Source organism: Labrus bergylta, chromosome 7 (assembly GCF_963930695.1).
Source record: "Labrus bergylta chromosome 7, fLabBer1.1, whole genome shotgun sequence".
Lineage (NCBI taxonomy): Eukaryota > Metazoa > Chordata > Actinopteri > Labriformes > Labridae > Labrus > Labrus bergylta.
This window is the reverse complement of record NC_089201.1, coordinates 23,720,618-23,738,739: the sequence shown is the minus strand read 5'-3', so window position 1 is coordinate 23,738,739 and position 18,122 is coordinate 23,720,618. Positions and strand designations below refer to the sequence as shown.

The 18,122-nt window shown below is 40.6% G+C and overlaps 1 protein-coding gene across 12 annotated transcripts in view; it reads left to right on the top strand.

The window, feature by feature from the left end:
• Positions 1–17,567: 17,567 nt before the first annotated feature.
• Positions 17,568–18,122, top strand: part of LOC110002867 (pleckstrin homology domain-containing family A member 5) — a 75,103-nt gene continuing 74,548 nt past the window's right edge. For 6 of the 12 annotated variants that reach the window (XM_065957077.1, XM_065957075.1, XM_065957074.1 and 3 more), the window contains exons 1-2: positions 17,568–17,720; positions 17,829–17,905. In XM_065957077.1, the coding sequence (XP_065813149.1) occupies positions 17,629–17,720; positions 17,829–17,905 (169 nt within the window). In that variant the 5' untranslated portion in view covers positions 17,568–17,628. The remainder of the gene's footprint in view (positions 17,721–17,828; positions 17,906–18,122) is intronic. The other 6 variants (XM_020658606.3, XM_020658543.3, XM_020658538.3 and 3 more) reach the window with 1 other exon arrangement.

The following is an 18,122-nucleotide window of genomic DNA, read 5'->3' as shown; positions in this document are numbered from 1 at the left end:
ATTGTGATGGTGTTAGAAGGCAGAAAATGTTGTTTTTAGGTCCATTCAAATTATACACTATAATGCTTAAGATTATCCTTTATTGTTGTCACGTTGTAGATATTTTAAACTCCTGTTAGTGTTTCAAAGGAGCAGCACATCACTTGCTCTCTAAAAATATACAGGAAATAGCGAAATGTCAACTCAGAGACGTAGCTGCGCTTTTTACCTGCGCTGGCTGTTGAAATACCACTTTTTTCAAACTCAACATGAGAGTGAATAAAAGAGAAGCCAGGGTCTTCGTTCTGCACAAAGTTCTCTCATCCTCTCATACAGCACCTGCCCTCCCTCTCTGTATCTTTTTTTTTTCCCATCAAATGCTAAGGCGCAGCGTCTGTGTGACTTTTTCTTTTTTAGTCCCCCTCCTCTCCTTGTCATTCCTCTCAGCCAGTGAGACAAAAGTGTCTGTGACTTTCCCTGGCTTTGTGAGTGTGTCTCTCCCTCCATACCTTTCATCTTTTTATTCTGCAGCCCCTGTCAGTTCAGAGGTGTGTCTTGTGCTGTCACTGGGTACCCTGCTGAGAGCTGGTCCCCCACTGCATCTGTCTCCTCAGTGTGTGCAACACCAAGCAACTACCTCTTCCATCATCCTTATCAACATTTTATGCACTTGTACTCACTGAATCCATACCAGCAAATCTCCAGATAGTTGCGTTGTGAGTGAATAAAAAGTCCCTAAGGAAGCTAAACCTTTTTCATTCTTACCACATTCATATTGCCTGTAAACTGCTGCAGCTGATGAGGGAGTTAGCTAGCTAGTTAGCTAAGGACATAAACCTAAATTGTCCTAAAAACACAATAAAAAAGATCATACAACAAAAGCCTACCTTAGGTGTTGGTGGTCTCTTACTCCTGGTGTTTTGGATTATAGATATTCAAGAGGAACAGATACGTTCACAGGGTATAAAATATATTAAATATAACCTGACTTTCAGATGGTTTCTTAGGAAGTGCATGAAGTTGTTGCCATAGTGACAAAACATTCCGAACCCCATGGGCATGTCATGTTTAAATAAACGCTGACATTTTAAGCATATTGCAGACTGCCTTTTGTGTTTTTGAGAGTGAGATTTAAATGTACCTTTTGTTTCACTTGAAGACATGAGTGTTAAAACTTAGAGGTAAGATAGAGACAGAATAGAGTTAACAGTCTTTCCTTTTGTTATTTCTAACTAAGTCAACATATATCTGTGTCATAAAAAGAAGTGTAGATCTAGCATGAAACAGTGATGACATACAGACAGAAGTCCAGTTCAGGCCAAGTGTAGTCAACATAAAGAGAAAGATAAAGATCAACTTTATTGATCCCCCATGGGGGACATTTTTGCATTACAGCAGCTCAAGAAAACAGGAAAAAGGAATAAAATTATTAAAAATAAAAATAAAGGTGCGCTGGTGGCACAGTGGTTAGTGCGCGCGCCCCATGTATGGAGGCTATCGTCTCAAGCGGGTGGCCCGGGTTCACTTCCCACCTGTGGCCTCTTTCCCGCATGTCATTCCCCACTCTCTCTCCCTGATTTCCAACTCTATCCACTGTCCTATCTCTCCATTAAAAGGCATAAAAAGCCCAAAAATAAATCTTAAAAAACAAAGAAAAACATATGTACATCAGTTAAATAAAGGCAGAAAAAATACAATAATAGAATAATACCAGGTATGTGCACTTCCACTTGTGGAAAGACTTATTATTAAAAACACACACAGTGTGTAGCATGAGGTGGTGGTGCTGTTAAAGAGTCCGATTAAACAGTCTGATGGCAGATGGGATGAACGACCTGCGGTAGCGCTCTGTCTTGCAGGGTGGGTGTCTGTGTCTGCTGCTGAAGGAGCTGCTCAGGGCCCCCACAGTGTCATGCAGGGGGTGAGAGGGGTTGTCCATGATGGATGTCAGCTTCACTAACATCCTCCTCTCACCCACCTCCTCTACAGAGTTATACTTTGGTTATCTCCACCATGGAGGTTTGGTCTTCAGATCTGCTCAATTGTTTTAGACATCTTCACATAAAGCATATACAGTTTTCTATATTTTGATGCTTTGTCTTCACCTTTCAATCAACCTATTCACTCTAATGGGAGGAATTGTCTAAAACTGATGGTAAAGACATTTAAAATGTCTATCTAAAATCAGGTTAGCATAATAATAAGACTTGGGCTATAGAAGAACCCATGACTTTCATGGGTTGGATTTGCAAATTCAACATTTTGACTCATAGCTGTTCACATAAATAGCTCACCTTAAGAATGTTTGGACATTTTCAGGAGTTTTGTGTAGATCTATGTGTGAAAACACCATTACTTGGTATTTAGGATGTTTTAGATGTCAAGAGTTACAAGACGACAAGAGCAGACTCAGGTTTTGGCGATGTTAGGTGCATAGTTCCTCCCCCCAAAATTTTGCACAAAGCATCTTTGTTAATTAGACATTGTTTTTAAAGGATGTCTGTATTTCTGTAAATGTTTGCCTATCAACATGACTAGTCTTACTATTTATTTATTTATTTTGCATGTTTGTGTTAGTGCTAATTGTCAATTGAGAATTGTTTTCGAGTGATTCATTTCATGGAACAAAACGCTACTAAGTCTTAGCCATTGTGGATGATGCAATTTTTAATGCAACAGACAGTAAAGCCAACACAAGTGCACTGATTGTGTGTGAGCTGGTTTAGCAAGTATAACAAGAACTGTCTTCCTGGGTAAACCTGAATGTTATTGGTATGCTGTGAATCATTCGTGCAAAACAATAGTCACTGCTTACTCATAGTCCAGCAGAGTCATTCCAGTCTACAGCAGGCTGTAATGGCTCGGCCTTGCACCTGTCAGAACCATCAGGCGTGCAAGTTTGATGTGATAATTCCCAGGCAGTGAACATGAAGCCCTGTGTATGGCTCCTGCCTCTGCATCACTGCACCTCCCTCTGCACGCTCACTTAGTTTGACTCTTTTGGGAGCAGAGTGTGCTTGTGTATGAAGCTGTCAGTTTTTTGCTTCTGCGCTTGTGTGCATCTGTGCATATTGGAGTGTTCATGGTGATTAAAAGATCAGCCCTTCATACGTGCATTTGCGTGTGTGTGCAATTACACATATATATTACACATTTGGAGCTAGCAGACTGTGGCACCCTGCATGAAGCTCATTGTGGGGTAATCAGATCACTTTTCATTGCATCACTTTGCAGAGATTTCATCTTAACCCGAGGCTCAAGTTTAATACTGTGCCAAGGCAGAGACCAGACGGCACCTGTTATGTTGAGAAGAGCTGAGACTTGAGCACCTTTTTGAAATTTGACTGTGCTTAAAAAAGGGACCAGGGGGCAGACCATGTTTCCTTTTGACAAGGTAGTCCCAGCTGGATTTCTGCCGGCTCATTTGGTATTCATTGGCCCGTAGGAGCTCTGAGTCAGACAGCAGAATGCCAGTGGTAATGCCTGATGTCCGGGATAAATAGAGAGATGAGTGGAGCTGTGAGCTATGACATGCAGACTGAATGTACAGAAACTAGGCCTTTGAAAGTGTTATAGTTTTCTTTTTTTTCTTCTGTCTTGTTTATCACAAAAAAGGGAGGAGGTGATGTTGCATAATCAAAGTTATGAAGCTCAGAACTTTTAAAAGCTGGGACATCCTGGTTCTTAGCTGATGTTTCTGCTTTTAAAACACATTTTAAGAAAACATAATTGACATGTAAACACATCCACGTTGACAAGTGAGGCAAAATTGTAGATTTGTTGAAATACAGAAAAGTCGATGCACACCATCTAAAAGTTAACACTGACAATTACAGTAATCCAACTTTGTGAGTTAGTATTACATAAGGAAAAAAAACGTTATCATGCATAAGCTGAAGAATATACCACACATTTAAGAGAAAAATTACCAAATATGTACATCGCTTAAGTTTTTCAGATATATTCAGTATATTGTAGAAGGAGTAAAAAAAATGTTGGTATTGTTGAAAATAAAAACTTGAGCTAGAATGTTAGAAGGCAGGGTTGCATCATTTGGTTTCCATATTACTCACAAAAACCAAACTATGACGCCATAGAGACACACACTGTCACTCACATGCACACACACAAAATGTCATGCTGGCAGAGTTTATTGCCAGCAGAGTGAGTGTAATACTGATGGGCTCATAATTTTTTGGACAATAGCTTTATTAGGATCTCTCCACTCTTCCTCAGGGTTTAAGCTCCACTTTGGCAAAAGGAAGTCGAAGTCCTCACACCAGAAGCTGCTCCAAAACACATTTAATGATGTGTGATACATTTCATTAAATGTCATTAAATGTGAATTGGAGTAGCTTCTGGTGTGCGGACTTAGTCTTCCTTTTGCCTTTGTTTATTTATTTTTGTCCAGCAGCCAATGATTCAGATGTATTACAGCTCCCCTTTGTCATCAGGATATGTCAAACTATCTTGAGGAAACAGCCCAAAACACAACCAGCAGCAAACGGAAGCTTTCCCGTCTAACTGTAAAACCAACTTGTTTACTTCAAATGTTTCAAAAATCTGGGCAAGAAATGAGAAGGCTGTGGAACCTGCTGTTTACAGAGGATGAATGAGAATTCATGGCTGCTTAGTATTCTTGCTCTTGCATTCCACAGATATTGCTTTAGCCGTGAGCAAACGGCCATCTGTTGGAGAAAATCAGCATCCAGCACCATGCATGTTGTTGATGCATCACAGCCATCATTCTGTGACAGGGCTGGGGTGTTGCGAGACGAAGGCATTTGGTTATTAGGAGCGATTCTAGTCGAGGGAAAACACTGAGTCAAAGCATCAGGCAGAGATGTTCATTTGTTATTCTGCCCAGGATGGAGACTATGATACAGAACTAGATCCCTGGTAGGGGATGTGTTACACTGAGGAAACATCCTCAGTGCAAAAGAAAGGCCTACATTTTGTGACATCTCCTATATATGCAGCTCATACCTCCAGAGACAATGGTGCATATGTATGAGTATGACATAAATAACCTGAGTACTGGTGATACAAATGAGACAGATTGCGGGGCATTATTACTGCCGATCTCAAAGAGAGAAAATACTTCATATGACTTAAAATCTTTCAGCAGTACACATAACTCATTTTCTGATGAGCTGTCATGCTTTTCTCTTTTTATGCTTCTTTGCTAAAGACCCTTAAGCCCCTTAAATAGAGATAAAAAAAATAATGAATTAGCTGCCGGTTTGTATGGCTTATGCAGAGTACGGCTATAATTAGAAAGCACTACTATGAAAAGTGCTAATTGAATTACTGCCGTTACAAATTATAGCATAATTGTCAAACTTTTGCTGACTGCTGTTTTAATTATAGCTGGTTCCAGCCAGTGTGCAGTGATCCCCAGCAAATTATATTCCCTCTCTCTGTCTCAGTGTGCTTTACCCATCAATTTTCTGGGCACTCCGCCCCATAATAGCCAGAGGAGATTAATTGGTGTCTCTCTGCCTCGCTGATTGACAGGAGTGATGCGAGGGAAGTGCGTCCACCTGACAGGCTAAATAAGACCATTTAACTTCCTATCATGGTTCACATAGCTTCTCCATCCTCCCAACTTATTCATGCACCCATATTAACCTAACAGAGTGAGGCTTCAAAATGTAATTTACACCCTCTATTAGACAGCTTGGACTCTGTAGAGTAGGAGAGGGAACTGATATTGTTTGTGGTGTAAGTCAGTTAAGCATCTGCCTTAATGTTTTTGCATGTGTATGAGAGCAGAACATTTCTGCCAAAGAGGACTGAATACTCTTTATCATGCAAGGGTTGGTCAAAATGCCCAGACAAGAAATATCTTTATGGGATGTGTCAGGGCAGGGCCTCTCCATATACTTGGAACCCAACAGATTTAGTTTTTCTTGATGAAAAAGTGAACAACTTTCATTCCCTTTACACAACACCAGTCATTTGGGCTCTGGGCCATCAGGAGGTTGGAGCTATAAGGCCCACAGGGGAGACATCCCCGAGAACAAATGAATAAAGTTTGATTTTGGAAAAGACAGTACAACGATGGTTGCTGGATTTTGGCCTCCAGGCATCCCAGGGCTTTTCTTACCAAACCCTTGCTCCATCTCTGGACACGAGCACTTATGCAGGAGGGAGATGAGGAAGTCCCAATCAGAATCAAATCAAGTCAGAATCTGTTTTAAATAAAGGGCCATCCAAGAGCCTGAAGACCACCTACTGTGTTTCTTTTTTAGCTTTTCACAACTTTTCAAGTCTTTTGTTGCAACTGTCACAACTTTTTTGAAACATGTTGCTGGCATCAATTTCAAAATGGGCATACACTATTCCAAAAAAAAACAAACAATCAAATTTGTCATCATATTCTGTCTTTATTTACATCTTACACATAGTTCCAACTTTTAAGGGATTGGGGTTGTAGTTAAGACATAGGACTGGGTGAGAGCTGATGAAGCCTTCAGACTCCTGGGACTGAAATAAGCTCTCCCATTCCGGCTCCACCGTTTCTCACTCAAGAGACTCGACCAATTAATCAGTTGCTTGGACACGTGTGGCAAGGGGCATCATTTACGACACACAGTCTAAACACCTGTTATGGTGAGACAGGAATGGGTGGAAGTTGAGTAATTGTGCTGCACATCAAGGCCTCTCGTGCTGTGTAAATATCTAGCAAACAAATAGAGTTGGACAGGAACATTTACATATTCAGGCCCCCTTGCTCTACATTCAAGCAGCTGATTTGGTTTCTATCGTAATGAACAAAATAGCCTTGAGGATTTTCAGTTTCATTTTTCCATTTTTCCCCAACATCAGATCACACAATGTACCACCTTTTTGTTGAAATAAAGCATAAAAAATAGTTATGCAAATATAAATAGAGGCTTTGTGGCTTCATAAATGTTTCCCTCACATCCTTATTAATCTCTCACATCATTTTCAAACAAAACTACAAAGCAGACATTTCCAGAGGGTGCCTCCCAATTATTGTGTCCTGTTCTCACCTCAGAATCCTCAAGTTTGTTGCCTGCTTGTAACCTGCAGGTATGTGGCATTCATCCAGGGAATCATGTTCTCTCAGATGGTGCAGACTGTTCCCCTGGCATCTGTCTGCAAAAGAAAGAAAGAAAGAAAGAAAGTCAGTGCCCTCTTCATGACACTCTACCTGAGTCTTTCCAAACAAAGGGGCTTGTCACCTGCTGTTGTGACAATACATTTCACCCAAAAGAGACCTCAGAGCGACACACCGATTCATCCGTCTGTCCTTTTTTTAACTTCAGCATGTCTAAACAGTGGATTTAAGGCTTTTATTCTTTCACTTGCATCATCCCCAGCTCTAATACCGTCCACTTCTACATCCTCTCAAAAAGAACAACTTTTACTCTGTGCAAGACGTGGGCTTTATGTTTAGCCCGGACAGAGAGTCAGTTTCTTCAGTGTGTCTACCTGAGCTCTAGGGAATTCTTTTATTACAGCTCACTAATCTAATCAGGATTCCATTAATTGCATTTCACAGCAGTCTTGATCTGCAGTTTAGGAATCAAGCAGCTCATTTTGTGCATGCTACTCTCACTGAATGGTAACAAAATCAATTATTCCAATCATTTCTGCTCCAAGTTTTCCATCATGTATGAAGGTGTTTTATTTATTTTGAAAACGTCGACAAATAGGCCAAATGATTCTTGAAGTTCAAAAGAAGTGCAGAAACATTGTCATGTTAAGATACATGTTTTATTAGAAGATGAATATTCACATATTACACACAGTCACTGCAGGACAGTGTTGTAAGCCAACGTGTAATGCTGTTGAATGTGCCAACAGTTTTCTAGCTGTGTGGAAAAATTGTTTCAGTTCAATAGGGTGCTGGAAATAAGGGAGTGTATAAAATAAGCTTGTAATCAGGATGATTCATCTGCCCTGGCATGTACAGAGACGTTGAGGATTTGTACAGAAATGGGGATGCCCACTACTCCACAATCGAAATGAGTAACATCCTGTGTAATCTGCTCATGTCATGGCTGAGCAAGTGGTGGCAATAGTTTACAATGATGGGAAAAAAGAAGGTTCCTCATGACTCAGGTACTGAAAAACCTAGTGTACAGGCTTGTGGGCGGATTTATTTCTTTGAAAACTGTCTGATAGCCACACCACAAAAAAATAAAAAATCTGTATTAGACAAAAACTGAATAATTTCAGGAGATGTTTTTGTTGTGAGAAGATCCTAGATTTTGCATAAATCAATAAAGTTGAGTGGGAGAGGGAGAGTTTTTACACCCAAATAAAATCAACTGCGCATTTCTTCATTTTGATTGTAAAGTATGTGGCTGCAGCTTTCCTCTGAATTGCTCTGTTCTTTGTGTACAGTCACTATCTATCTCTCCATACTTAGTGAGGATCAAACAGATCATTTAGAAGAAGTAAGTCCATGGATGAATATGGAAATATGAATTATATATATGAATATATATTATAAAATATTATTAAAAGTTTAACATACACAGCACAAAAGCACATTCAGGGAGCTTTCTGTGCTACAGCTAAAAAGCATTTTCCTGTGCCCCCTAAAGCCTGGCAGTGAACGCTTTGATCTGTAGAGCCCATTTCCATGTTTCTGTCGGCTGCTTATGTACCAAAGGGACTTATTGAAACTGAATGTGAATAAAAAAAAAGGTTATGTTGCAATTCCATCATGTGTGATTCACCCTCTCTTGTGTGTGATATCCAAAAAGGCTTTGAAAATGATATTTTCAAAACAGTCGCCATTGTCTACTGCACTCTGTCCACCCATCCATCAATCTGCCCATGCATGTGTCAGTCAGTGCATGTGGGTTTGCTTGCTCTATTTATTTCACCTTTCTGCTGAGCACAGCAACTGCAGTGAATGTGAGGCATCCAGTCGACAAAGCACTGATTAATTGTCCCCCTGCAACAACAGAGAGTGAAGAGCAGCAGAGGGAGGACATTTAGAGGTAAAGAGGGATGACTGTCCATTCAAGCTTTGACAAATCCAGCCTGAAAAAAGGAGACCGTCTTGTGGCTGAATCGCTGCATACATCCTAGAGTTTCTGTTTACATTTCTAGTGTGGGTGAATCCAAATCCTTGCATACCTGTCCTTGTGTACATACATCTTTTTACGTCATTCAGTGTGTGTGTGTGTGTGTGTGTGTGTGCCTGTGCTATGTTTGGCTCTCCCAAACCACAGGTATGCAGACTCCCATGTCTTTACACAGCCCAGTAATCGCCCTGCTGACACCTGTCCTCCCTGCAGGAGATCAGATGTGTGACATCTAATCAGCCAGGCTCTATTTAAGATAAGTGACGAATCAATACTTATTGATTTGGAGGGCATCCACAAGAAAGTCCATCCTAACCTAGTCTGCTTTGTGTCACTGTCCTGGTATAGAAAGCAGATGGTCCTTCGTACTCGATGTGGCACAACATACGGGACGTGTTTAGTGGCCCAGACACAATCTCTCCACAGGACTCAGCTGTGCACAATCAAAACACTGACAGATTTAGATTCTTATGCAGACACACACATAGAGAGGTTCTTTTTTTTTACCAAAAAGAGCTTACAGGGCATTCAAGTCATGTGATTTTGAGGAGCAGTTTGTAATGCTTGAATCTTGGATGTTTAAGTAGAATGCTGTTTTGTTTTTTTAACCACTGTGAGTGAATTCAAATCCTTCTTTACATTCTGTTTGATGTGCAGCAAACCCCTGATGTTGACGTGCAACCCTTATGCTTAGTGGCCCTTAGCATTTCAGGAAATTAGCTCACATTTCCCTCAACCCATCACTCCCACTCGTCCGATTCAGAGGACATTTAGGATGAATTCATGTTTCTTTTTCAGAAAAAAAAAAACTGATCATATGACTCCAAAGCGGTTGTAAAAATTGAGTTTGAAAACCAAAAGCTGTATCACTGACTCAGCACATAATTCAGTCTGCAGCATAGGTAGAATTCTGTGCATCGAAAATGTGAGAAACTTTGAAAAAAAAAAAAAAAAGGTCAGTAATTTAATATTGATCTATTTTGTGAAAGTGTAGTCTGACATGAGAACCAGGACTTATAACCCTTGATTTCTTCCATGACTATTATTTGCAGTAACCAGGACAACTGTACAATAGGACTTTTGTGCTTTTCATTAAAAAAAAAATGTGTACATCAAACATTGAACTGTAGCTGCAATCGACAGAAAAACATATCATTGATACAGTACACCGTACTTCATAAAAATGTCTTGCATTTCAGTCTGCTGTCTTTGTTTATTTTTGTATTCCAGTGAATCAAAACATTGTGTGGGAGTTCCTGCAGAGACTTCCGAGGCAGAATGACTGAGAGCCCCTGTTTCGCTCGAGTTGTTTTATTAACATGCTGTAAACTGCCAGCGCCATGAGATCTCTAAGGACACATCATTTGAGGAAGAACGCGTAACATGACGGGTTGTATAAATCTGTGTGGATTCTAACTGCATAGTTCGTCAATCTTAGGCAGATCTGTCCTGTTTGGAAGTTTCAAAAAAAGAGTGGCATCATTAAATAAACAAATAAATAAGGCAGAGGAACGCTCTACTTCAGTCGAGAGCTCATTTATTTATTGCTGAAGGATGTGTGTCGGGTTTTGAACACAAAATATGAGAGAAATGGAGGCACTTCTTTGACAGACAGGCTTCTGCTTTACTAGATATAGCTCTCATATCCTTTTTGATTTGATTGTACACTCTCGACTGAAGTCTATGATTAAGCACACAGACACATTCCCAGGAATAAACAATCTGGCAGTGATTCATTTTCTGTGGAAATCCAGGATTTCCAAATTACTTTGTTGTAGGACTGACAAGAACAAGAACAAATAAAACACACACAACTTTTCTTTGTAGGCTTTGATTATGCAAAGTGTTGTGCAGGTCATTCAGTTGAGCACAACCTTGAATTTTAAAAACTCCAGACTTAAATAACCCCCAGCAGAACAGATGTTCATACATAAATATCTGTACTGTGAAGTCAAAGAGCACCTCATGTGTTTATGGCTTTCCTGGAATATCTTATTGAGACTGTGTCACAGAATTGGTATCTTTGGAGGTTAATTTGTTTCAACCTATCAGTGGGATAAGGTGAAAACAACATGAAAGGCTACTTGGTATGCCACATATTTTTTAATCCACACGCTATGGTTGACTTAAAATAGAAAAAAAAAACTGGTTCAGGGTCTTGAAAAAAGATTTCTAGTAAAGACAACATTGCAAAAAGCCCTGCAGGGTTCATTCCCAGTGGGGATAATGGGATAATATGCTCTTAAAAGTGCCCCCACCCCACCAACACGAAAATGATAAAGGATCCAGTATGATGCCCATCTATCGGGAAAAAGGAGAGAGAGGTTTGTTTTTTGCAATCCATTCCTTCCAGGGGAGAAAATGAGAAGGTTCCCAATCACATGAAGCCCTATTACATTTTTTATGCTCCTATCCCTCTGACAGCCTGAGTCTGCCACTGTTCCAGTGTGTGCATACTATTACATGTTTCTTCGGTTCATATCATTAATGTATTAAGATAGCTCTTTTGGAACTGGATTATAGATGCTGAACATAGTGGGAGGGATAACAGAAAGTTTTAACTCCAGGGTCATTAGGGAATATAAGTATCATGTCCTTGAGGATATCTAACCATCTGCCTTGAAGAATTATTCCTGGACTGGAGCTTTTTCTCACTCTCGCTCACATGACCCTTGCTGCCCTGGGAAGATGCTCATGACCTGTTTGTCACACTGCTCTGCTTTCCCATCAGACACAGGATATGCGTGTCCACAGAGGGGGAACTGCATGCTGAGACATCTTGAATATTACAGAGCATCCACAATGTTATAGACATGTACAGGCTCCCTCAAGACATTCAAGAAGTGTGCAGAGGAATGTGGCCTTGTCCACTCCCACCACGTCATGCTTTCGTAAGAGCACTGTTACATTACACTTACACTGAGCCTGTAGGAGCTCTCGGGGAAAAATGATCCATAATCTACCAATTACGCCTGAAAACAAAGCAAGCTGAAGGCACAAGCTTGCACTCAAGCAGATGAAACCGAGAGTTGTTGTGTGTCAGGAGTTGTGAAGTCAGCACGTGATGAGCTTTAATGAGCGCTGCATACTGGGGGAATCTCATCCATGTCAGGTTATTTATGCATCATACCAAAGTGGAGCTTTAAACCCTGATCAATGTAAAGTACTCCCTCGTTTTTTATGATCTACTCCATTACCTAAATGACACAGAGGAACCTATACTGAGTAATGGTGCCAGTTGCAATCAATAGGGAATCCACTCATGAGCTGTGTGGGTGATTTAAAGAGCAGAGTGTTTACTGTAGCCTCTTGTAGTGCCTCGTAAGCACAGATAGCAATTAATTAATTAAGTTTCTAATGTGGATAGAGGTTCATTTCATTATCTTTACACAGAGGTCCTTGTCAGAACCAATAATGCCCAAAGACAAGACATAGTTAAGATGTTCATTATCGCTTAGATATGCCTTTTTTGGTCTTACTTTATGGATTAAACTCAAAACCTTTGTCCTGAGTTCTGCAGAAAGTGCCTTTTCAGTCCTTTAGCATGAAGCATTTAGCATGTTTTTACTTGAAAAATATATAGATAAATACGTCCTGGTAGATGTGGGAAAAAACAACTTTTCTCGATAGCAAGAGCTGCAATGTGTTTCCTCTTTCGATCACTGCAGTTCTAAGTGACTCTGACCACTTCTTCCACTGCATCATCAATTTACGAAACACAGAACCCACTCATTCAGTCTTAATGACACATATCAACTGAGAAATATCTCATAACAACCTGGAAATAAAAACATTTGGACAGCATCCAAAGAGGATATGGATGCAGTGAGGTCATCGCTGTGGTGAACACAGAGCCGTTTGTGGGTTGGGTTGTTGTTGAGCTGTGACTAACTGTGATTCAGGAAAGCATGTTAAATGATTCAGAGGTGAGTGTGGGAGAACTACCCTGCTTTCAGGGTCGGTTTTTTTTCACAAACATTTTTAAGGCCTAATGACCCATATTTATTCCATATACAGTATATTGCTACAATTGCATATATCTGCATTTAAACTGAATGAAGTTTTTACCATCTTTCCAACTCTTGCCTGCTGACTTGCATGATAATAGCTACACTGGTTTGTGGGTTAGGCATGCCAGTCAAATGATACCGTGTGTTGCAATCGGAGAAGCATGGTTGCTCATTCATGCTCACATCACTGAGCATTGTGTAAGTGTTAGAAAAAAGGTACCACAGGAAAGTACTGTGCCCAGAAAGTTGATTATCTTTTTCCCACTGCACTTGTGAGCTGAATATTTCCTTCTGAAGCTATATTTAGCACTGTTATTTTTAACTAATCATAAAACAACCAATTTCCTCTCTGTTGTAAGGCAGCAATGTGTTACTATTCCCCACATTTCTAATCCAACATATCTCAAGTGCTTTAATCAGACTAAATGATGGCTCTATCTGTACAGGCTTGTGTTCACATGAGAGGCACAGATGCCGAGTTGCTCACGTCTTAAGAGTAGGGTCCTCCCTCTTACCTAGCACAGACAGGCACGGGGCTCCCGCTACGCTGGCACCAGAACAAAGCCCTCCAACAGCTGCTTGATAATGGGCAACCTTTAATTACATTCTGATGCCTCAAGTCTGGCCTGTGTCGCTGAGCGGAGAACCCTTGCCCAGCAGAGCATTGAGGAATTATGTAAGAGTGCTTTGCCAAATGTTAATCAGACACAACTCTGTATGCTCTTATTATAATTATTTCTTGCACTTATTACATATTCAGACCTTATAGGACTCCTTGAGGACATTAAAATTAATATTTTGTGAGCTGAATAGAGTCTTTGAGAGGCTGCTTGTATTGTGTAATTCCGCTAATCTTGCTTTTTTATTTGTTTTTTCTAAAAGTAGTTTGAAGAGCAGCCAATGCTTTAAAAAATGGTAAATGACTTCGTATCCTTGATGTTTTTTGGGACTCTGTTTTGTATTTGCATCAGATTTTTACCAAAGCCTGAGTTAAGTTTAGTGTGACATTTTGTGAATCTCAGAGAAATCACAGCCTGACGAAATGAACAAATAAAGCTGTAGTGTTCAAGGACTTAATGGTTCCAGATCTGGTTTGCTCGTTTCTCATATTTTTCCATTTTCTATTACTCAACTCTTTTTCCTCATTTTACAAACAGGGCATCACATTAACATCCTTTACAAGTTATATCTTTCTGCAGAAAAACAAACTTTCTTTTTCACTTTGGCCTCCAACTTCAACATATTAGTTTGTTTGAGGCCGATGATAAGCTACAGAGAAGCATTTATCATTCACCCTCTAAACTGTGGGCTGCAGTTGAGAAATCTCTGCTTCTGCCAAAAGAAGTACATGAACTGACCCACAGTGCTTGACTTTTTGTTATTTCAGTGCTGTCAGACCTTTGAGACAGAAGTTCATGCAAACTTGCACAATGATGTGAAGTTCGAAACCAACCCTGGCTGTAACTCATAATCGTGTTTAAAACGTCAAAGAGGGGAAACAGGATAAACATCGTGTTTTGGCGTTCACTAGAAATAATTTGACTAATGTGCATATTGAAGTGAATATTTTGTTGACATACGAAGATTATAGACGGTAAATCTATAATTTCAAGAGTAAGGAATTAAGATACAAGTGCTCGTTTGCTTAACTCTTCTTTTGTGTAGGCCAAAGATGGTAAGAAATAGGCCCACTGAGAAGATTTTCCTGTTCGATAACTAAGATGCACAGACCCCGGCTTTCAGACACTACCTCACTTTCAGATCCCACGGGTATAGCAGCACATCCAGGTAGGTATCAGGCTCTAATCCAATCATTTTCACCCTAATGGATCTTATTCACGGTTATTCTGAAAGCAATTATGGAGAAGCTAAGGCTTGGGTAAGTAGGTTTTGTACCCTTTTGCCTTAAAAAGACATTTTAAGCGTTCAAAGATATCTGAATTTTGGAATTAAAAATCCATCTACACATTTGATCAAAAGGTTAGGGAACTGACTGTATTGAGCTTTGCATTACGCAATAAAGCCTCTGCACTCCTCCTCAAAATGATGCCAGGGTAATCCAAAGGCACATAAAGAAATTTAAGTTTTATGTTCTTTCTTCTCATGGGCCATTGTCTTCGCTACCTGGGGAAAAGAAGCAGTTCTTTTGTATGACCTACAACCAGAATGCTGTGCTGCTCTGCCTAAGGTAAGACGGAAACAAAGAGCTCAGTGTTTGACATCCGACCAGGAGCATCAGTGCCTAACTGTACCCCTCCCTCTCGACTCACTCTCCAAAGTGGTCGACCTAGCAGTTTGCAGGTACGTTATGTCCCTCCACCACCGCCAGCTGTCCAAAAAGCAGTTGCTTACCATGTCATAATCACAATGCAACACAATGCCAACAAACAGGCCAGCAACAGTGGTGTTGGATGACTTGTCTTTGTGTGGTGTGAAAGCCTGATGCTGCAGTTTGAGAGGACAGTGACAAAAGGCTGAAACCAGGGACCCAAATGTAGACTTAAAACAGTGTTTTTGCCAGTGCAGAGTGTGTTTGTATTTCAATCTGCATAATCATGCAAGGCTGGATTATCAACCAGGCAAAGCTGACAACTGCCCCAGGATGCCAGAACTCAAGGGTCCACACTGAAGTCTCAGCTTTACTAGCCCGTTTTACACAGTCTTTTGTACATATAACGCATCTCTGACTTTACTTTACACCTTACACAACTGTGTAATATAGGTGCTCCAGTGTTTATATGTTAGTGTTACAACATCATGGAGGACAGCACAGGAGGGGGAAATAAGAGGACAGAGAGACGAGGGATGACATATGTACTAAAGGTTCTCGGTTGGACTTGATTGCCTGCATCTTATAGAAAACGTCACCAATGCTGACAAAGTGTAACCCTGTAGCAGGCTCATGCAAGATCAACCACAAAAAGTTACTAAAATTACACGTCGCTTACCTGCTATGGCCATCTAAGTAGAGTTTTCACCGACACTCAGTTACAATTCCATGAAAATATCTGTTCCTTCAAACTAGTAGAAAGATGCTAATGCTGGCATTGCCAACATTTTTCTCACACTTATTATTTTCTTTCGAAATAACCCTAAACATCCTGCTACTGCTGTTCGCTTATAAGAATTTATCAGTGCCTTCAGAGACATTAATGTATAGGGAAGAGTTTTTGGAGTGACAGATATGTTTAAAGAGATGCATATTAAAGAAAATGTAGGTGTTTACAGATGCTTGTTCAAAACAATACAAACGGTAATTAATATTTTTGAATGTTTAATATTTTAAACCACTATGGTCGTTATGAATCTTACGGATTTGGGAATGCACATACTTACAAAGAAATAGACACATCCAGCCTGAGGGATGTGCTGAAACAGCTTGAAAGTAGAGTAGAAAGACTATGTTAACTTGTGATTCAATCTGTAGGCATACATCACTTTGTGGGGCTTCCAAGACAGCAATAGTACAGGACAAGAAGGTTTTCTTAATGAGTCATCACTGTTTGCATTGTTTTTTAACATTCATCTTTAAGCAGGATATAGGATTATATGTCCTCAAAAGCTGCTTCTGAATCATCTACCAGAGTACATGTTAATTCATCACCAGTTAAACTGTGACCCGAGACATCTTCCAACACATTATGCGGAAAACTAGCATAAAGAAAAACTTAAGACATATAAAGTCTCTTGACGCATTCTAATTTGTAGCAAAGTCATGTCCAGGATATAGAATATCAAGATTTGTCAGACTATTTTTGTAAATAAAGGACCGAAGTACTGCAAGCGGCAAGGACATAAACCACAGCTACGCTTGGGTTTTGGTTCAAATGGCGTCTTCGATGACACTTTTCCATAGTAATGGTGGTTAATGTTATTTTTATATTCTGACACTCAACGACACAATCAGACATATTTTCCCCCTTAAACCAGAGATCTGGCCTGCTTAATCGGGTTTCTCTCCACTTGCTTTGGCTGTTTTTCTTCCACCACATTATGCAGCTGATGCAATTGTGACATCTACTCAGCCTCATCATTAATTTTACAAGTAGCCTAACACCTGAGCTCCTCCTTTAATGTTAAATTGGCTGTAGTGAAAAAGGCATATGGGGGCTCAGCAGATCAATTCTGCCCCGGGGCCTCCTTTCAGGTTTAATCCGGCCCTGCCCCCACTGCTGTTCACGCTATGAGGTGTCTTTCTTTGGCACAGTATGCATCCACAATCAAGCAAGAAGGCGAAAAATAACACAAAGTAGGCACACGCCTGTTAAAATGTGTTCATCCACTGCCACACCAAATGCAAGAATTTCTAATTTCGCAGCAACAATCAAACAGAAGACAAAGTTTTCAGTGAAATCCTGCGAAGAAGAATTTCAATTTTAAATTTAATACGTTTTTCAGTTAACTTATTTTACATCAAATCATCTCTCAAACGAATGAAAAGACAACTCCTACCACCTGGCTGTTCTACCTCCTGCCCTCCTCTCAGCTACACGCCGTTGCCAAGGTTTCCGTGTACGCGCTACTCGCGAGCGCGGAGCCGCGCGATTGTCATACAGTATTTGCCAGACATGGCGGCGGATCTACAGCCCGAGTGGATTTCTTGTCTCCCCTCTTCCTGGAGTTACGGGGTTACTCGGGATGGACGCGTCTTCTTCATTAAGTAATTATCCATTCAGAGAAACACTGCTCGAGTTTTTTTCCCCTTGCGTTTGCAATTCTTCCAAAGTCACCGTGTAATAATGACTGCCTTTTCCCTCTCTCTCAACAGCGAAGAAGCCAAGAGTACAACCTGGCTGCATCCAGTAAGTGGCGAGGCGGTCATAACCGGGCACAGAAACACTCCAGGTAAGGTGACACTCAGAGCTGTGAAGTTTCTCTGTTAAGTTTGACATGTTTGTTGTTGCACATTATTGCCAGATAGTACTTCCCACGGTGAGAGGGACAAGGCACACGCTCTGACATCCACGCTGTGTTTCTGAGCGCACGAGTGGGCTTTGGGTCTCTCGTGCTGTGGGAAGTGATGCCCACCTCTGCCTGCCCCCCCCCCCCTCCTGCAGGAGCC